Below are 21,183 nucleotides of genomic sequence, written 5' to 3' on the forward strand. Positions count from 1 at the left end.
GAGCCCCTGTCTGCTCTCAGGAGCCAAACTGGAAGCAAAGCCTTCCTTGCATGAGAGCTGTTTGGTGCCAGCAGGGCTAACAAACAACTCAGGGAGCAGGCTGGAACACACAGAGCCTTTCTGAGCCTTTCCCCATCCCTGGGCTAACCCAGGCAGCTATCTCATTGCTCACCATTGGTGAGCGCAGGCAAAAGGCAGGGTAGGAGACCAGGTGGTCTGTGCTCTGCATGCTTCATGGATATTGCGAGGCAGTACCAGCCCACCTTTGCCACCTGTGCAGAGTCCTCCAAGGAAGCATCCCCAAAGCAGGACAAGGCTGAAGCACCAGAGAAGAAGCATTTTCCCAAGCTCCCTTCAGACTGGCCTGCAGAAGCAGACCCAGACAAACAGGGATTTCTCTCAGCTCAGCAGTTTGTCCCATTGTCCCTGTCAATGCTCTAATTGCAACAAGGTGAAGACTGATGGGTGGGAAGGCGGGGGGGTCATCTCCTCCTCCTTCTCCGGGAATCATCTCAAGGGCACCTCTAACTCCCACATCCCTCTTCAATTAAATCAGCATTCATTATTGATTTGGTCATGCCTTAAAATAGAAATCCCAGGAGCAAGTTCCCAGTAGGCAGCCCAGCCCACTCCAGGCTCAGACTGTGTGGAGCCATCGGAGATGGATGGAGAGAGGCCTCAAAAGCTGAGGAACTTTGCTCCAGTGTCAGAGCTCCCCGGGATGGGGTGAGCTCAGTCACCACCCCATGGGACTTGTGGCAGCCACTTGGGGGCTTGCTTGTATGGTAGGAGGGTGAGGGCACAGTTACAAGGTCCCTCCTGCATGTGTACCAGGGCTTCCCCAACGTCCTCCAAGGATGAGAGGGCTGCAGCAGGGCTCTGACCCCAGAGGTAACCCTGATAAAAGACGTACAAGTCTGCTACAGCCTCAGAGACTGACAGGTGGGCACTGGTCCCCCTGGCATCTCCCAGGGATGCAACTAAGAAAAGTGATCACTGTGTGAAGCCCACTGCCTCCCAAGAAGGGTCCCTCTAGAGAGAGGAGGGGAAGGAGAGAACTCTCTAAAGCTACTTCACCAGACGAGAGAAGGTCACAAAACAAACTTACTCTGGAAACTAGCAACAGAGAGATCTCCTGGGCACCCACAGGCAGGAGAGAGAAAGAGACAAGAGTGCTGTTAAAACAGACAGGCAGTTCTCCCCACTACACAGGGATTAGCACACACCTCCACGTGCCACTGGCCCACATCAATCTGCAGCACCCTCTGTCGCGCATCCCCAGGCAGCTGTCCAGGAGCAAGGTCTGGCACAAAGCCTTGTCCATGGCAGAGGGGGTCAGGAATGTGTCTGGACAGGCCCAGACTCTGCAAGAGTGAAGCTGGGGACGTGCTCTTCAGCTTAAGAAAGGTACCTTTGCCTCCCCATTCTTTCTCAGCCACAACAGAGACAAGAAATCCCTCATTTTGGCGACAGTGCTGAGAACCAAACTGCCATGCCAAAGGCAGGACAGGCTCTGCCAGGCTCCAAGAGAGATGCCTGGTTAAAACACTCCCTGTTTGCAAACTTCTCCAGTGCTCTGCCTCCTTGGGCACCCACTCCCTCTCACAGGGTTCCTACTGCTTGGCATACTCGCCAACTTTTCCCCACAGCAGCTGCTTGATGCAGACATCAGAGAGTCTTCTCCCAGGCTTACATTTGGGATACAGCCCTAGTCGTCTCTCCTCTCCCTTGAAGGGTGAAAGCCCTCCTTGTGGTGAATCTAATCCACCACCCAGCAAGCAAAAGAGTCACCAGCCAGTGCAGAGAGACTGAGGACATCCAGGAAAGGAAATGCTGGCTGCAAAGGTCAGGCTGGATATTTGGCCAGGATCCCCCTACTTCATCAGCCATCTCACCAGCTGGCCTGGCAAACAGTAGGGTCGGCTGCTAGGGAAGAAGCCAGTCCTCCTCACCACCCATCATAATCGCAAGTGTCAATCCCCTGGCCCCACTCACTCTGGAGGCTGGGGAGGCTGGCATCCTCAGGCTTGGTTTTCAGCAGGTGTGGGAGCCGTGTGTATCTGTACCCAAAGCCACAGCCCTGGTAAAAGAGATAAGGAAAGATCTTAGAAGTTGGAAAACAGTTGCATTTTGTTGCTAGTGGAAGGTGACATGGTCAGTGTCCAACCAGCTGCAGACAGCGAGAGGGGCAGGGACACAGGATGCTCACCCGCCACAGCCTGACAAGGATCCAGTTGGTCTGTGCCCAAGGTCGCTGCTCATAGGGAGCCAGAAGGTTCTTCATCATGGAGATCCGCCTGCCAGATGAAAGACATTGGTCAGCCACAAAGGATTTGGAGACAGGGGATTAAATAGGACCCCACAGTAGGACCCATGGAGCTGGGACAAAGCAAAGCCACTGGTATAAGGGTGACAGGATGCTCCTCAAACCAACTCCAGCACCCTGCTGCAGCTCCTGGACCCTCAGCAGTGTTTGGCAGCCTGCCTGCTCTCCCATCCAGCCTTGCCACCACCCCAGCCCTGCCCCAGCTCCCCGGGAACAGGTAGGGCAGCACTTACTGCTCTTCTGGGATCCTCTCTACAGCACGCAGTGAATGGGGGTAGCAGACGTAGCTGGCCAATGCCTGCATCAGGGAGTCTCGGATGTCTGTGGAGGAATTAGAAGGGGCTAGGCCAAGTACCCAAGGACACACAGTATGCCAGGGAGCACTTGTGCACCAGAAGCAAGGAGGGACCAACCCGTACTTACAGAGGGTCACTGTCCCAGCTGATGGGGAGAGCGTGCCTATGCTCAGGCACTAAGAAGTAACCCCAGATTTGATATGCAAGTAGCTGGGACATAAGTCCTGCTCTCAAAAGCATATCCTAGGTCATGTATCTAACCCTAGAATAAGCAGGACGCACCGACAAGGGCATTGCCCAGCCTCTCTTTGTACATGGAGGCATAAAGCACTCAACAGAGTCGGCAGGCAGATCCCAGCAGAAGTCTGTTGAGCCACCAGCAGTGGGACCAGCTAGACTTGCATTATTATCATCCCAAAGCAGAGGAGTGTAGCTTTACCTGTGCCCACAATCCTTGAGTCAGCAAAATGCTTGGCCAGGATGGCAGCGAGACGCATAAGGGTCTCCTCGTAGCCTGCAAAGAGGAGGAAGCAGGGGTCACACCAATGGCCTGATGGGCAGCCCTGTGGTCCCAGCATTCCTGTGGACACGGCACAGGCCACGGGATTAATTTTAGCTACCACTAACTTTGCAGTTCTGTCTAGTCGTCAAAACAGCTGGGAAAGCACATTAACCACCAACAGAGCTGCTTGCCTCCGTCTGCAGAGTCTAAAACAGTCACTTGGAGAAAGATAAAGCCATGCAACTGAGTCAGATGACAAGGGAGTCTAGTGCAGAAGAGGCTAAGCAACACAAATAACACCCTAAATCTATGCAGAAAAGCTATGTCCAGCCTGCAGGCCCTGAAGAAATCTGCTATCGCTTAATTCTGCTGCTCCCTGAATAGCAGGCACAGCCCCCACTTAATGGATGCAAACACTTCAGCTATATCTTGTTAGTGGGAACAGAAGCTCTTCTTACTTTCATGGACTCTGGAAAGCATGGAACAATTTGCTAAGAGCTCAATGGGACCACTTAGTCAGGAAAAGCACAGAATGTGCACAGAGGGAATCCACCTAAACACAGACTTTTGGCATGAAGTGGGTGGTCATCTCCATAGGAACGTATCCAAATCCCAGGGACATTTGAAAGCAGTCCCAACTCCTGCACTCACAGCACATTTTCCCCCACCCAGAGACCAGCAGGCAGTGGCACACATTGCTGGGGCAACCACATTTTCTGGCCCATTCCTGGTGCCTCCCTGGAAACAAAATTCATAGCTGCCAGTGATTTTCACTACAGCCGACACTGCAACAACTTCGGGCAAGGCATGGGTTCCACGCTTAAGCTCAGCAACAGTCATGGCTCACCAGCAGGTATCTACTCAAAAAGCAGCACTCAGCAGCTGCCCCACAGCATACAGACAACATACTGGTGCAGCACATCACAAACAGGAAAGGACACAGAAGGGATGATGCCCAGCTACCACTATTTCACCATAAGAATGTGGCTTGCTTTAGACTTTATCAGGCCAGAACTAGCAAGGGCCCCATCCCTTTACCTGGAAGGTCCTCCATGCTGTTTACAGGGCTGAAGTAGTTCTTGAGTGCGCTGTAGCTGTTCATAGCCACACTGAGGTAGAACTCTGGCATGAAAGCAAAAAGTGAGCCCGTCCTGTCGCCATGCTCGATGGTGCGGATGCACACTCGCAGCAGCCAATATACATCCTGCATCTTCTCCTGGCCAGAAAGAATACAACAATCCCCATTCAGTTTTGTCCAGATTCTCTTTGGAAAAACACAACAGTCAGCACCACACTTAGAACTCAGAAACATCTCCATGTCTAAGATGTTCCTCAGACTACCATTCTAAGTTCATTAATAAGATCTGTGCCATTCAGTCTTTTTACAGAGCCACAGGAGTGTTAGGTGGAAGGAACAGAGCTCTCTACACCAACTTCAAGCACAAATATCACCAGCATGATGTCAGGTGGCGTTATCTCACTGAGCCTTGAAACCCTTCAAGAACTACTCCTTAGTAGGACGCATCTGACCACACAGGCCTGATCGCAAAAAAGGTGTGCTAATTTTTATTCCAAATACACTTGCTGAAGGAAGGCAGGCACTAGCAAACACAGCATAAATCTGCTGAAAAGAAAGCTGGTCCTTTGTAGGAATTAAATGGTAAGAGGCTGAAAGCTCCTACCAGCTCAGATCTTTGCAATAGGTGGCCACAGCCTTTCGGGTTCTGTGCCAGCCATCCAACCAGATTTACTGTCCTGAGGAACACCTGCCTCTCGCTTCTCTAAGCAAACCTCAGGGGGTCCTAAGTTAAAACCAGGAAATTTAAGGGCATCTAAATAACTTTAAGCTATAAAAATCAGCACCATAAAAAGAGGAAATACTATTTCATATCCTTCAATGCCAAGAAATACCATAAGCAATAGCAATTTGCATAAAAATTGATGGAGGGAGGTTACACTCCTAATTAAAAAAAAAATCAAAATCAGAGGTGGAGATAAGAGATTTCATTTGCTTAGTGGCTTTTCTAAAGTATGTTGCTACTGTCTTTAAGGGATACAAATGGGTTTGTTCTGTAAATTAGACTGAACTGGTGTAAGTCAACCAAATTAACCAAAAGAGATCTTTATCTTTACACTGACACACATCTCCGCTCAGCTGTTGCTTTTAGGATAAAAAGCAATTGTGCAGACAACATTAAGGTAAAGAAAGCTGCATTTGGTTTTATTAAGACTTGATAACCTCAAAAAGTCATCTCAGGTATTGCCAAGCTAGAAGAAAGCCTACACCAAGAGGATACAAAGAAAGATATGATTATCCACAGTGTGATGGATCAATAGAGTGGTGTAATAAAATAAGCTGAAATAGTCTTCCCACAGGGATGTTTTGAAGATAGGATTATCTACTTTAAAACTAAGAGTATTTTTAAGCTGTAGCACTCCCTTTCGTCTAACTTTGAATGTCTCAGCTCAGAATAAACTAGTAACTAACTCCCCTGAGGCTGAAGCAGCCTTTCCCATGCTCTGACACCTCAGCACAGAGCAGGACATCACCTCTAGAAAGAACCAGTCTCTTTCTCTCCATCAGCATCAGCAGTGCCTGCAACACTCATACAGATGTGTCTCTGCATTGCACACAAGTCCCAGGGATGCAGGAGACCGCTAGGTGGATGTCTCCATTGGGGAACTGCAGGCACCTGTGACAGCTGTGAGACAGAGCCCTGAAGGTACAGGCAGTATGGACAAGCTCTTCTGTGCAGCCACACTCCTCTCCAGAGCAAGCTCACTCAGCTCCGAAGGCACATTTCACAGCTAGAGCCAGCTAGTGACCTGCTCTCCCTGCTGGCCAAGCAGACCAAGGTAGGAGCACAAGCGGGGAAGGCTGTAACCTTCACTCTCAGATGCTGCTGATTCATCCAGAAAGGTGACACCGCACTCCTGACAGGAGGTGGGTACCTGCATTTAATACGACAATAGATCATCTAGAGACAGGAATAGTGTTTCTGCATGGGCCATCACAGAGATCCCTGCAATGCACACTGCTAATGCCCCATAGCCTTTCAAGAGTAGTCCGGGAAGAAAGGTTTATCTTCTGGCAAGCATGGGCTATGCTAATGCAGCTGGAGAGCTTCTGGAACACAGCATTGTGTTTGCAGTACTGCTCTGGGAGTGAAGGAGGGGACAAGCAAAGAGTGCATGAGGCAGGATCAGCTACTGCAGCTCTGCCAGATGTATTCATAGGAACCACCACTCTTCCTCTCTCTATTTACATCCTGAGACACATGCAGAGACCCTGCTTCCACTGCATGTTCAGGGAAACATGTCTTCTTCCCCAGCACAAAAAACCTACAAACACTGATGTGGCACAGCAATGTGCAAGGGATAACAGGAAATCTGCAGAGTGTAAAAGCACAAACTGCTCATGAGAAAACAGACCAAAGAGTTTATCCTGGAAAATGGTGAATGTAGGGAAGAAAGGACCACCTGTGCAAACAGTCACTGTGTTACTAAATGCAGAATGCACTCTCTCTATGTGGGAACTAAGTGAAGAAGGGGAGAACACCTGACCAAAAAACCCTAGGCTTGGATCCTGCAGATTTCAGGAAAAGCAGCACTAGTGAGACCCCCCTGTGACACACAGCACAGCTCACAGAAATGGTTCACAGTAGCCTCTATCCTTTAGACACGCCCTGAGAACTTGATATCCTTTTGACCTGTACCCTTCTCTCCACCCTGCAGAGGCCTGATGCCTCAAAGGAAAGCCTACAGGACTACGCACAGCTCAAAACAGACTGGGCTATGTCCTAACAAACACTATGGGACCAAGCCTGGGACAGGATGGGGTCCAGGCCGAGTAAGGAGTCTCTGATGCACAAGAAGGGAAAAACAAGCCCCACAGAGCATCAGCATTGCTCCAACACCATGGAAAATGACACTCCTGACATGTGAGCTGAGCAGCACAGATAAAGAGGCACACTTGCCCGGTCTCCTCTGAGCTGCTCACATTATGCTTCTGCCCACCTTTGAATAAATGGTGACATTTATCCAGGCGAGGCGTCGGCTTAGGTGATTGAGCTTCTCGGAGAAGACCTTTTGGCTCTTCAGCAGTTCCTCATGGATGTCTCTCCTCTGGAAAGAGTGCAGAGATGTGAAGGCAGATGTCATTCCCACTTATAGCATCCTCTTTCAGAGAGGGATGAACAATGCAAAAGCAAATACCACTTTGGGGCTAGCTAGGGAGCACTGGCAGGAGGGAAAGGGGTCAGTAGCCTTTCTACGAAGAGAGTGGGAAACAATGCTATAAAGAACACTTATTGGTCTCAGCTGCTGTCCACAAAGCCTGAAGCAGAAGGTGGTCCAGTGTGGGCAGCAGCTTAAGGTCAACCGCTGTCAGGGTTACTTTTTTAATGCATCATCAGATACACTTAGTCTCCAGCAGCTGTAATAGGACAGGTGTGTCCCAAGTCCAGCACTGGAAGGCCCCCACCCCAGGACACTGGCTCCAAGGTGTCTGCAGCACATGGAGGTTTACAAGCTGCTACAGCTTGTCTGGGAGAAGCCAAAGCCGTTGCTTCAGTCCAAGCAAGTTGCTTCAGACTCTCTGTTCCTTGAGGCAGTGGTACAGCGGGTTGGCACAGTACGAAATGCAGCTGCCAGCTCCAGGCATGGGTTTCTACCCTATCCAAGACACTGGCTGCTCCAAGGCTAGAAATCACCCACTGTGCTTCATCCTTTTTGACAGATATAGAGGCTCTTCCAGAGAAGAAAGCTGTGAGTCCAGAAACACTTACCCTTTTTGGGCAGCGACTGATTTTTTCCTCTGTGTCTTTCAGCGCCATGGCATATTCATTCACGTCATCTGACACACCAACCATCTGAAAAACATGCAGATTCCAACAATAGAGTATTTTTTTACCTAGACACATAAGCATGCAACCAGATCCACCCCCAAGGGGTTAGGAGGAAGAAGAGTCACTAGATAAGCAGAAAACAGAGCCAGTGTAGAAGCATGGAGGTTGGGGAAATGGATTCCTGCATAGCACGTGCTGTTTACCTTCCCAAGCTGCTGGTGGACACTGAGGTTGTACATCATCACTATCCCATCCAGGACTTCCAGAAGAGAGTTCTCTGTGATGGGCTGGTCTGGCTCTTCTGGGGGTCTGCCTAGTAGGAGACCCTCATTTCCATGGCTGCCTTCAACTGCAAATACAACCCAAGACAGGAGAGAAGTTCTCAGCAAAGCATTTTGGCACCTCAGCTTCTGCCTGCACCTCTCTGAAGCCAAGGTTCAGAGGCCTGCTCTGCCTCTGTAACACAGTGCTCCTTCCCAGCCCATGTGATTCACTAGATACACTAATACACCATTCCCATCTCACTGCCTGCACCAGGCTGACCTGCCAGATCTCTTAAAACAGACCCAGGCCATGCAAGTCCCATTTCCTTGAGCCCTGTACATGCTTCAGAGGCCTGCCTGGCCTGCCCCAACAGCAACAGTGCTGTTACTGCACACATCCTCCTCCAGCTGGTCTGTGTTCAGAGCAAGTGTGGCTACAGCTGCCTTTGAACTACCTCCCTGCAAAGTCTCACTGCACTTGCAAGAACCAAGGCAGCATCTTTTTACAAGCAGAGAGTGACAGCATCACCAGTGTCATGTTCAGGATGGCAAAGTGCTTAACTGTGGACTTGTGGGTGTCAGCATGTCCTGAGAATGGAAAGGAGCAACAGATTGCTTTCCTCTTGAGAGTGCTGGGAGCTGGAAGACATCATTTTCCCAGGGACCATCTGGGCCACACTAGCACGCAGCAGAAATACTTACTGTCCTCTTCTGTCCGCTGCTCCACACTTAGTGTACGCACTTTAATCTTCTCCAGGGTGCCAAGAGGCCGACGTGGGTTCATCAGGCTGACGGCTGCCGTGCTGAGGAAGCGGTTGGCACGTCCCAGAGTGGGGGAGCTGAGCCAGCCAGGTCTAGCAAGAGCTCCACCAATGGCTAAGGAGGCAGAGGGACGCTGAGACTAAAAAGAAATTAAAGGAGAAAGAGTTCTAGCTGTTTGGCTGCTCCCTGTTTCCTCCCTTGTCCTTGCAAGGGTGTTGGTATAGATGGACAGTGGCCACTGGAAAGTGAGCAGATACCCTTCCTATCACAGCTGGACCAGCAGTGCCAGGTTAGCAAATGGATATTCCTTCCACTAAGGGCCCGTGCCAGGTACAAGCAGCAGGTCTGCACAGCAATAAGCTGCTCTGTCTGTAGTTGCCTTGCACCCTTTCAAATGCAAGCACCAAGAGCTACTATGGAGGGGAGGGGGCATATTCAGATCAGTGGGTAGTGAGAGAGCAGAGCAAAGAAAATTTTGCTGCTCAAACTTGGTGCACCAAGCACCTTGCTGATCTTCACTGACCCTCATGCAAGCACAGCTGTTTATCTGACTGCCCATGGCCTGGTTACACTCCTGGCCCAGACAATGCCTTCCTCTAAAGCAAAGCTTTTCTAGCCAGGGATGCTTGCTGCCCTGGCACTAGGGCCCCCACAGATGAATAACAGTACATGGCTCACCTGTGCTGCTGATGTTGCCGATTCCTCATCTTCATCGAGATCGTCCATAGTCGCTGCCTGCAGCTCCGCAGGGTCGATCAGGACATTAGCTTTTGCAGCCAGGTCATCTGCACAGAGCACACCAAAGCAGCTGTGAACGCAAGAGTTGCCCTTTGCTTCCCATGAGGCAACCCTAGGCTCATCCTCTTTACTGCTTCCCAGCAGTAGAGAAGCAGCCAGAGAGGTTTGGATGCTGCATCAGAACAAGCTCACCTTCCCCCTAGCTTCCTTACATGGAATTGGTCTGCCATTGCTAACATAGCAGAGGCCAAGCAGTGACAGGTGCTGCTCACCCAGGACCCATTTCTGTTCCTGGTCCTACCAGCAACAAATAGAATAACTGAGGAACAAGGAGACAGCCACCAGGGCCAAACTGGACTAGTGTAGGGAAGGATACTCAGGGCCTGCAACCACTTTTTAAGCATCCATCTTTTCAGTGCTGTCCCAATATATGTCCTGAAGTCACTAGGACTGAGACTCAGACCAGAAACCATTCTCAGCCGAGACAAAGGCTGCACTGACAGCTATACTGTGCAAAGCCTGAACAATGTGTCCTCTAGTCCACAGCCCTGTCTTTAAGGCTGGCCAGGAAGACCTTAGTAAGAGACCTGAGGAGATTACATGGTTCCCAGGTTAAGTAATCTAATTTTGAACAGCCCGGGATCAACTTGAGCAGGGAAAATGGTCCTAATCTTGCAAACACACTGGGGAAGGAGAAGAAAGATCTGAGCTAAAGGCAAGTGCCACATTAGCCAGAAACCAGAGACAAACCAAGTCCAACTGAACATTTCTAACCCCTCCAAAGGGGAGGCTTTGAAAGTCTATTGCCAGAGTAGCGTGCTGCATACAAACACACAGCTGCAGTACATACACAGGGCTGCTATTGCTTGCCAGTAGTACAGCAAGTAAATCCTGGACAGCCTTCACACCCAGCAAAGCAAGGCTGACGGTTAGTGCTTTGACAACTCCCAGCCCTTGGCTGTGGTGCAGCAAGAGCACCGCACCAGAGGGTATTCCCAGACTAGCCCTCCCCTTCCCTCCACCAGCCACAGGCCCCATTCAAAGATATAAACAGTAAACTGTTAACTTAAAGGACTCTCCACGCAAAAGAGGTAGTGTCTTCTTCAGTGTAACTTGCATCTCATTAAAATTCAAGTCTCCTCTCCTTAAATTTAATCACAATTCATTACCCACAGCTCCCTCCCTGGGATGTCTCTTGGGTGAACTCCAGCCAGGACCTGGATGCAGGTACTGGAAATGAGAGTCCTTACCTTTCAGAGTCTTCTTAAGATGAGACAGGAGACCTCCAAGTCGCTGAAGGTCAAAATAATCCACCTTCCCATTGTAGAAGAGTTGAGGAGGGACATAGGCCTCTGAAGCAGAGAAAATTTGTTTTTTCCATAAGTCCGATGCATAGGACCAACACAGACATGTAAGCCTTCCTAAGACAGGGCCCAGCCTGGACTAACATTTAGTGACAATTTTTGTTTTTATAAAACCACAAGCCATTAAGGCAGAGGTGATTTCCACAATGAAGCAAGCATTAGATCCACACAGGAACAGGAGCAACCAATGGCCATCGACAACAAGCCTCCCAGCACTTCCTCCCTCCGAGCCACAGTCACTGGTGAAAACTGGATCATCAGAAACTCAGCAGCTCTCTACCTGGCTACTCCAGCTCTGTCACTTAATCCCACAAGGATCATAAGGCACTTACTGACTCTAGAGAAAGAGCCAGCCTAAAGAAAAGGGAGTGCCAAGCAGATTGTCACAAGACAGGCAAGGCAGGTTTTGAGGGTGGTAAAGCAACTGGCAGTGACCTAGTTTCCGCTTAATCCCACAGTCTGAGAACCACAAAAACCAGACAAATATCTTCCCATAAACCTTGACTGTGGGATCACTGGGCTGCCCTCCTACAGACTCATAATCACTATTGGACTCTGCTCCAGAGCATACAGGGTAAACTAGCAAACAGTACAGGTACCCCTTTGCAAGTCTCAGGTCTGGATGTTAACTGGAATAGATCTGCATACAGGAATTCCCAGGGTGACTGGGAACTACAGATGTAGGGTGACAGAAGGCTCAAGCACCCCTGAGAAACATAAAATTTCCAGCACCCTGGAGTGCACTGCCAAGAGGCAAACCTTGTCCTACCAACAGAAATATCCCCAAAGCTTCTCCTCCCAGCCTTACCTTCACTGCTCAGTGCAGCAGGAGTCTTTGCCTTGTGGCCATCCCAGAAGAAACGCAGGGCAGCAATAAGCCGGTGCAGGAAGCACACCATGTACTCTGGCGGGCACAACACAGTCAAGTTCTAGGGCAAAAATGAGAGTTTGGCCATTAGGGCAGGTGTGAAAGTGCACCTTAGTCCCAGTGGCCACGTGGGGCAGGCATAAACTTTGTGTTCTCAGCCTTTCTATTATCTCTAGCTTCCAGCACTGGGAGAGAGTGCAGCCCTGATGGCAGGCAGCAGCTTCCACCTTTGGAAAGCCCTGGGCACTGAAATAACATGCTGGTCTGACAGTAGAGCATGGATACCATGTGTTCCACCACAAAAGATGGGCCGATCATGAACACAGAGATACAGGTGAAGAAAGGGTTTCCTGCAACAGCAGGTGCCTACCTCCCAAAGCTGCAGGCCAACAGCCTGATTCAGGGTCAGAAGAACACCCCCCACCTAAGCAGTGAAGAGGATGCCAAAACCAGCAGGTTTTGTGGCAGAGCACTCCACAACCACTCCAACCCCAAGAGCTTTTAGGAGGATGTTCAGCTCCCACCCAAGGCTGTTCCCAAGGACTGCTTTCCCATAAATCACTGCATAGAACTTGGATAAGCTGCCTGGTTTCTAGCCTCAGATCTTCTCTCTCCTCCCCATTCCCTGCCACATCTAGACCTCAGTTTATCAGCTGCTGGAAGCAGCCCAGCCAAAAGGGCAGAGGTCCCAGCCTGATGGTGCCAGAGAGCTCTCAGGGTGGGGCTTGCAGAAAGGGTGGCTGGCCCTCTGACTTACCCCTCTGTTGCTAGCATTCTCCTGAAGAAACTTGCGGAATTTGTTTAGGAAGATGTATCTGGAGGCTTCCCCCTGGCAGGAGGAAAAGCAGGTGGTAAACCTATACCTTACAAGTCCTGTGATGTGGAGATACTGTACAAAAAATCCACAGAGCACTTACCCCTCCTCTGTCCTTGTTGTTCAGCAGCAACTTCAGAATCTGAACCTGGAGACCTTCTACCACTAAAACAGGGACACATGTCTGCCATCAGAGAAGCAGCACTGCAGAGCAACTACCCATATTAACCCCAACTGTGTACCCTGTCCTCAGGAGAAAGGCTGCCTCCTCAGCAGAGGGGACCCAGGAAGAACTGGAGCCAGCAGAATGCTAATCTCATCACTGTGAGGATTTTCCCCTCTGCCACCTAGCAATAAATTCATCCACAACTGATAAAAAATGACCCTAAAGGGAAATTTCTGTTTGCTCATGTCCCATGGTGCGATGCTGCAGGTCTGTACAGTGGGGTCCCAGCACTCACACCCCTTCACCAAATAATGGCATGGCTGGCCCCCGCCTCTGCAGCACAGCCTGTTGTGGCGGAAGCACAGCTGGACTTCAGGTCATGAAGGGGATTTGGAAACAGCTAAAGGGTTGGTCCTCCAGGCTGCACAAAAGGTATGGGATCTTTGCAATTTCCCTCCTTCCTCACAGACCTTCAATGCGTTTCTTGAGCCGCTGGCAGCCTCTTTCATATGCCCGCCGCCTCAATCTCTCCTCAGCACTCTCCTCCTTCACCTCCGTACTCTCCTTGCCCTGGGTGGGGGACAGAGACTGATTAGTAGGAGATCACTGCACAGGGAAAATGTCTTGCCAAAGGGAGAACAGAAACGCATTGAAACAAGATGCAAGTATGTGACTGCAGCTGGCAGCACACCTAAACAGGACTTCTCTGGCTTTGTAATGAGTATGGGCAGGAGATCTTTTGAGGACACACAGGTCAACATGTAATTCCTTGGACACTGTGAAGTTCTCTTCCAAATCTGTTGCTGCAGAAAACTGTCTCCCTCCCCTCTCCTGAGAAACACATCCCAAACATCTCCTCTAAGGGGACAATAAAGATGACAGGGCAACGGAGAGGCTACAGCTCTCACACAGCTCTGCAGGGCCCACCAGTGCTAACGCAGCTGGTAACATGGGCCATCCAGTTTCCTCAGGCAGAAAATGATGGGGATAGCAGGCCACAAAATTTCTTCAGCCTCCTTCGTGGATGGGCCTTTACTCACCTCCTTGGTGACGCAGTTTGGCCACCACGTGGTGGGAATGAGCTCCTGCAAACCAGCCTCCTCCACACGCAGCGGGCTCTTAATGTAGAAGAACACAACCGAACGGAGCACATCAAAGCTGCAGCCAAGTTAAAGCAAGCACAGAAGCTATGTTGAGAGAACGTACAGGGCATGTGTCCAGAGCCATAGTGAGAGACCCCTTTCCAAACAACTGCTCAAAGCTCTGCAAGATCCAGAACTCCCTTCTCCTGGGAGAAGCCCCATGCAGTTATCACAGCAGCTGCCCAAATGTTAGCATGGCAGCTGGACTGCTCTGAAAGTGTTTTTGCTCTAGCGACATTAGAGAGGTCAGGTGAGTAGAAATTAAGTCCTCTGTGTTAGTAGGATGTGAACTATCCTATGCTGCTCCCCCTCCTCAAAGCAGGATGTTGTAGAGAATGGTGTCAGGCAGACAGAGGAGACCTGAGAAATTAGAAATGAGCTCTTAAAGATAGGGTGGCTTCTGCCTCCCAGGACCTGCAGATCCTTGAAGTCTCCTTGGCTGCATTATATAGCGCAGGGAGACTGAGACTAGGGGAGGCACAAAGGATACAGAACATTGCTGAGTAGATATTTCCTGGATTTCTCATGCTTCAAGACTGCAATGGTGAGCCGGAGGTAGTGAATCTAGGGAAACAGGAGAAGCAAAAGTGACTCCATCTACAGGAGAGGATACGACTCTCCAGTAAATCCAATATGACAGATCTCTGGATCAAACAACAGCAAAATCCAAAACATCATGTACCTTTGGACAAGGGGACATAACAGAAGCTGGCTAGTCACATACCCCTGGGGATTCAGAAGTGCAACTCACTTGTAATCCCAGGTCTGGGATGATGGGGGAGAACCTGTATGCCCGCAGCAGGGACATCAGTAGCTGCTTGAGGCACTCATGCACTTCATAGTCCTGAGGAAATAAGAAACACATTGAACAGCAACAGCATGGAGCCAGGAACAGCTATAGCTACCAGAGTGTAACCGTGGAAGGAAGCATTAACTTCTGAACTGAAAAAGCAGGTGCTCTGAACCCACAGTGTTTGTCCATCTGACTCCACAGGAGACAGTCCAAGCAGAAGCTGGCACTATCGCTTTGCTACAAGAAAACAAGTTTCTGCACTAGTAAAACCAACCAAAAAGTAACCTACAAAAAGCCAAAGTCCCAGGTCCTATTTAGTTGGGCTGAGTCACCCACCCTCATATGGCCTGAACCTACCCAACACACAGTGTTGGCAGAACCAACCCAGAAAGGAAAGAAGTTACTGTTGTATAAAAGTGATGATGGAAGAGCTGTCTTCTTGAGCCCAACTCATAGGCAATCAGCAGAGTGAGAGCCAACTCTTCCACAACCACAGCAGCCATACCAGGGTATCCAGCTTCACCTCTAAGATGATGGGCCTGAGGGAGTCATGACATTTTTTCAATTAAACTTTTCATAACAGCTGGCTGTGCCAGTGCCCATACCTGTTAATTGTTACCCCAAAGGACAGACATGCTGTCTCCAAGCAGATTCCTGGCAGTGGGTGGCTCTGTGTACCAGTAGTCCAGTAGCAGCAGCTTCCCAGTGGCTAACAGGGGCTACCTCAAACAAGTGTCCCAGGAAGGAGTGACCTCATCCACCTTGGACAGGAAGGGGCATGGGAATTTGGAGGAAGTTTTTCCCCAGTGGTGCTGGAGGTGGTGAGAGTGCAGCACCCATTTCCACCCCAGCCCTGCACATTCTGATCAAACTCTTGGGGCACATGGCGGCATTTAAGACCTCCACAGTCACATAAGCATTAACAACATCCAAGAGACCAACTCATTTCTTATTGATAAATTTGATGTTACCAAAAGGAGGAAGTTATTCAACATCACCAGTTCCTTTAGCAGTAGGGGAAGCTTAGAAATGCCTTTTTAGCTCACCATCTGTGTCACCATTACCAATTACTCTGCATTCAACCCTCATTCCCTGGGTGTGAACCAGCAGCCAAATGAACCAGGTGAGAGGGTGGCCTACCTCAAAAAAAGGGATCTTTTTACCAGGAAAGGAAAAGAAACTGCTCACTACCAGCATTTTCTAGGGAAGGCTCCTGTCCTCAGCACCTCCCAGGATCCCCCTGTGATCCCTGGGGAGGAACCAACACTCTAGCAACTCACCTCCATAAGAAGCCACATAAGATCCAGCAGCTGCTGAATAAGGGGATGGGCCTCCACTGCCCCTCCTCGCTCAAGTATGCTCAACAGGAAGGTCATGAGCACATCTTCCACCAGGTACACCTTGCACTGCAAACAGAGTCAGGTCAATAGCTCTCCAAGGCACGGTCACTTCCCAGCTGAAGCTGAGGTCTACCTCCCCTTGCAAGCACAGTAACAGGCACCTACAGAAGCTTGCAATGGGCAGGCAAAACTCACCATAAGAGGGGAGAAATAATTGAAGATGTGGGCTAACGTAATCAATACTGTGGGTTCTCCCTGCAGCCGCCACACGGACGTGTCCTTCTCCACCAGCTTTCCCTCCTGCAATGACAAACCCAGAAAAACAAATGGCTTGGATCCAGTCCAATCCACCCACACACCAATGACTAAATGAACTGGAGGCCTGGAGGAGTCACTGTTTGCTGCCCCGTGTCCGACTGCAGTAAAAACCTTGAACACAGGAATTTAGGATGGCAAAACAGCCAGGCCTATGCCTCCGGAGAGCTGTAGTGCCGTCCAGATGTCAGTTACTATCAGACACATGCATGCACCTTGACAATGTTTTTCCAAAAGGGTTCAAGTGTACGTGATAATCTGTAAATGGAAATCCCTTCAGAGGAGGTCAGCTAGTGAAGCAGACCTCCATTCAAGGCAAGACAATAGCAGATATGGCATTCCCTATATGCTGTGGGCATAAACAGATCATCTCTCACCCTAGCAGAAAAAAATGGTTTCTAGCAAACAGTGTCACAGCCAAAACAGTTCTCAAGGCAGACCTGACAGAATTTCACCACATCAATGCACCAGGACATCAGTAAAAAGTTTAGGATATGAACAAGCTTCTTTCAAGGCTGCAAAATCAAATCCAACAGTTCTGACCTTGACAAACATCACCTCTTGCATACTGGGAATGAAACTTGATAGGACTGAGAGCAACAAAGCCCAGTATGATTTAAATTAAGTCCTGGAGCTATCAGGAATCCCATTTCACAAGACGAAGAGCTCCAGGGACATGCACGCCCCATGCAAAAGTATGCAAGCGTTTAGACTCTCAGATCTATGGAAACATCTGAGCTGCCAGCATGTGCTGAGAAGTGCTGAACCACATTTCCCAGCATGGTGCCCCACAGATGTCCACAGTGACGCTAGCCTACCGTCACATCTATTGCGATATGGATCACATTCTTCAAGTAGCCTAACAGCTTGCGAGCCTTCACTAGGTCTGCAACAGGAGGATCTTGCAAGGGGTGGTAACCTTCCACTGGATAAGTAGGCAAGTGTTAAGGTAAAATGCAGACTTGTCCTTTCAGGACTTCTTTTGTTGGTGCAAGGAAAAGACTGTGGTTTTATTTTACTTTATACCCACACATGCCTCAGTCACAGTTCAAACCACAGTGCCTTCTAAATGGATGATAAACCACAAGCTCTTATCTCCACTTCCTCAATATTGCAAGCAGCAAGTATTTCACACCACACTTCTGCTCTCATCAGAAAGACCGACAGGAGCCTCTACTACAGCTATCAACAGGCACACCCAAGACCGCTCTGACAGGAGCTGCAGGTCTCAGCATTCACACAGAAAGGCAGCAAGCAATGCTAATACCATGTCAGAGGTCCCATGTGGCTGGGAGGTAGACCGGTGGCCAAAAGGCTCAGTAACACAGCAGCATTAGGGTTTCCAAAGCTGGAGAGCAAGACCTTTGCAGGATCTGAGTGCCTGGGAACAGGCAGCCCCCAGCTGCAGCAGTAGCTGCTGATTCAGAGCTGAAAGCAGATCTAATTTCAGAAACTGTCAGGGACCAGCCCTGATGTTTGTATGCCCTGTAGTTCTGCTCCAGCTGAGGGATATCTGGTTCTTCCCTCCTTGACTCTGCTCTGAGAACAAGTGCCAACCGAACAGAATGAATTGCAGTCAGGTACGTATATTCTACAGCCTCCAAGGACGGTCAGAGGCTCTTCTCCTTTCAGACTTCCTCTCCCCACACCCAAAGGATATCGGAGTGGACGGCTCCCGAAGTTAAAAGCAACGGACTCTTTAAACGAGAGGCTGATTGCAGGGAAGTAAGCCATTCCAGTACCCCTCGTGATGTTATCAAAAGCAGTTCCCAGAGATATGCCATTCCTGAAAGAAGGAAAACCCACAAGATTTTAGCCACAGTGGGAGGGTTTTGAGGTCAACTGGGCAATCCAAATATCTGCATTCCCCTCCCAGCAACTTGCCAACACAGACACATCAGTCAGTTGTGCCTCCTGTCACTCTTAACCTGGCACACATGCAAATGTCACAGCTTTATTGAGCAAGATCCCTGGGAAGCACAGCAGCACTTCCATTTTCGTTCAATGACACAGGAAGGCACTGGACTCTGCATAATAGGCAGAGCCCACTCAGCTTCAAGGGCAACCCAAACCCTTACGAGATAACTAACCAGCAAGATATTTTAAAGGCAGGTGACATTTTTGGTCTCATCCATTCGATGTTGGTGGAAATAAAAGGATAATGCTCTCAATCTACTCTTCTCTAAAAGATGACATGGAGCATCTAACCGCTTTTAATTCTGGCTGACTTGTCACAGGCTGTAGTTTAGGGCCAGGGAGCAATTCTTATTCAGGCTGGTCTCTGCCTGTTGTGCAAGGGAGTTGGATGCTGGAGATTTATCAGCCTTTCTACAGCTCCTTTTGAGAATCTAGGACAAGCAATGTCTACACTTGCCACAAAAGCAATCAGTGTGGCCCAGTCAACTGTAGGATTAAGCACCACAAGAGATGCCCTCCCCTCCAAAATCCTAGCAAACTTTACACAGACTTCGTAGCTTGAATGACTTTCTGCCAAATGCTCTCACCTTAACTTAGGAGACTCAACAGCCCATTTAGATGGTTTCTGAACACAAAGCAGAAAAGCAAAGGCTGGAACTACCAAGGAACTTAAAGGGGAGAGGGCAGAAATAGGGCTCAGCAACCTGCTGAGCAGTGAGGAAACCTTTATGTTACATACAGACATCAACAAAGCAGGGAACTGGGCAAAGATGCTTACAAGCAGAAACCAATGGTACCCTCATCAAGGTCTATCAGGCAGCTGACGATGTCTCCTGCTGCCCAAGACTGCAGTAAAGGAGAGAAAAAGTTAAACATATATCCAGGGTGTTCCCACATCAGAAGACAGACTGCTACCCAACCAATCCCTTGTGATTCAGTGTTGAAAAAGAGAGAGTTCCTTCTCACAGAAGCTCACTTAGCATTCTCAGACGCTTCTGGAATCTGCACATAAGCCACTGACTGGGATCTTTTTTTCCCTCCAGCACTAGAAACATGCACAGATCAAACCTACATTTATCCCAACACTGCATCTTCCCCTGACATGCTACAGAGAACCAGAGCCTTCCAGAGACCAACAGCAGCACTGTGCTGAGAATCAGTCTTCTGGGGCCATTAAACAAAGCACCCACATAGCATGTGCAGCATCCTTAAAGTACAAACAATTGCTGGCACACAGCCTCCCCAAGAGCAGGCTGAAGCAGAGAGGACAGCTTGAGGGCATTTCATGGGGCCCAACAGAATCCAGGGAGCAGAAGGAGCCACCTGCTTTCTTTTCCTTACTCTACATCCCATTCCTGGGAGGACAGCTACTCACTTTGCCATAGTTGGTAGTAGTCACATTCCACTTGCGCACCCTGTTTCCGTCATACGCATATGAATCTGGCGTATCTCCAACTCCTTCCTGCACCAAAGTATGAAAGAGGAGACTCAGACCAGACCAAGCATAGGGGATCCCTCTCACAGCAAGAGCAGCTTTAAGGGGAAGACCAGCAGACAGGGAGAGCAGCTGATAGCACACATGTTCTGTCTGGGAAAAGCCTTCACTCTAGGAGTGAATCCAATGGCCTGTGATCTTTGGTTCAGAGAAATACACCATTCCCTACTCATTTTTGGGTCAGACTAAGAATACTGGCATACTACACTTTCAAACTCTGTCAAAGCAGCCCCCCAGGATGCCTGTCACCTTTCCTCTCACACATTGCGGGGTGGCAAGTTAGTGAAACTCTGAGCTGACATCCCTTCCTGGCATGAAACATCCCCACCCACTTCCTGAGAAGAGCTGACCTGGGCTTGCCTCTCCTGGGCAAAAAGCCCCAACTGCTGAGGGCCATCCTGAGGGACAGGCTGCCAGCACTGCAGACCCACACACTCTGGAGAAAACACCAGCTGAAAATCAATACATAGCAGTAGCTACGTGCAGCAAGAGCAAGAACACACCCAGCATGCACAGCTTTCACACTGTGCACCATTCTGTGAACACAGACCAGGGAGTCTAGCAAAGGTTTCTAAAACAGCAGACCTGGTATTTCTAGTGTGTGTGCTGGGCACAAAATGTCAGCAGGGCAGGAGCACAGCACCAATACAATGCTCCACGCTGACCTAAAACACAGTGGAGGAACACAGAACAGTGCTGTGCCACATGCAGCTGTTAACACTACCTCCTGATTAAATCTGCAGTTGAGAGTACACCAGCCAATCTGCATGAGTCCCTGGGAGGAGATCAGCACCTCATAAATCCATTTCCCTGAAAGAAAAAGAGATGCCACATAGTAAATCCCTGCCACCTGGCTCATTCTTAGAGAAGCAGAACCTGACACTGCTCCCACAGAAAATAATGTGCACACAAAGCAGCTTCAGGACAGCCCCAGCATTCCTCCATCCTTCTGACTTATTGGAAAAGCCAATGGATGAACTGGGGAAGAGGGGGATCAAGATCTGGAACTGCAGCATATTTGAGAGCCTTCTAGTCGTGTATCTCTTCACACACTCTTCCCAGGGTCTTTTCTCAAAGCATTGCCTGCTTTACTCCTTACCTTTATACACACACGTCGTGGCCCTGATGGAGCCAAAGTTACTGTGGCCAATCACCTGGACCAACAAACGAAAGATATTTTGAAGTCAGACAAAAGACAGCTTTGCTCAGTCCTACCCTTTCCCTCTGTCCTAGCC

At 49.5% G+C, this 21,183-nt stretch overlaps 1 protein-coding gene across 3 annotated transcripts in view; it reads right to left on the bottom strand.

Annotated features, from left to right (window-relative positions):
* RNF123 (ring finger protein 123) overlaps nt 1-21,183 on the bottom strand; it is a 49,870-nt gene that overhangs the window by 20,274 nt on the left and 8,413 nt on the right. For 2 of the 3 annotated variants that reach the window (XM_075096520.1, XM_075096519.1), the window contains exons 6-31: nt 21,048-21,102; nt 20,673-20,758; nt 19,829-19,915; nt 19,232-19,299; nt 18,186-18,322; nt 17,355-17,461; nt 16,417-16,521; nt 16,162-16,287; nt 14,840-14,932; nt 14,579-14,652; nt 13,987-14,104; nt 13,417-13,516; nt 12,884-12,945; nt 12,724-12,795; nt 11,907-12,027; nt 10,985-11,086; nt 9,675-9,781; nt 8,937-9,135; nt 8,175-8,320; nt 7,912-7,995; nt 7,142-7,249; nt 4,163-4,340; nt 3,062-3,136; nt 2,560-2,647; nt 2,210-2,297; nt 1,996-2,080 (exon numbers count right to left, since the gene is read on the bottom strand). In XM_075096520.1, coding sequence (XP_074952621.1) covers nt 1,996-2,080; nt 2,210-2,297; nt 2,560-2,647; nt 3,062-3,136; nt 4,163-4,340; nt 7,142-7,249; nt 7,912-7,995; nt 8,175-8,320; nt 8,937-9,135; nt 9,675-9,781; nt 10,985-11,086; nt 11,907-12,027; nt 12,724-12,795; nt 12,884-12,945; nt 13,417-13,516; nt 13,987-14,104; nt 14,579-14,652; nt 14,840-14,932; nt 16,162-16,287; nt 16,417-16,521; nt 17,355-17,461; nt 18,186-18,322; nt 19,232-19,299; nt 19,829-19,915; nt 20,673-20,758; nt 21,048-21,102 — 2,671 coding nt within the window. Of the gene's footprint in view, nt 1-1,995; nt 2,081-2,209; nt 2,298-2,559; nt 2,648-3,061; nt 3,137-4,162; nt 4,341-7,141; nt 7,250-7,911; nt 7,996-8,174; nt 8,321-8,936; nt 9,136-9,674; nt 9,782-10,984; nt 11,087-11,906; nt 12,028-12,723; nt 12,796-12,883; nt 12,946-13,416; nt 13,517-13,986; nt 14,105-14,578; nt 14,653-14,839; nt 14,933-16,161; nt 16,288-16,416; nt 16,522-17,354; nt 17,470-18,185; nt 18,323-19,231; nt 19,300-19,828; nt 19,916-20,672; nt 20,759-21,047; nt 21,103-21,183 lie in introns of all 3 variants that reach the window. The other variant, XM_075096521.1, reaches the window with a different exon arrangement.

This window comes from Phalacrocorax aristotelis, chromosome 6 (genome assembly GCF_949628215.1).
Source record: "Phalacrocorax aristotelis chromosome 6, bGulAri2.1, whole genome shotgun sequence".
Lineage (NCBI taxonomy): Eukaryota > Metazoa > Chordata > Aves > Suliformes > Phalacrocoracidae > Phalacrocorax > Phalacrocorax aristotelis.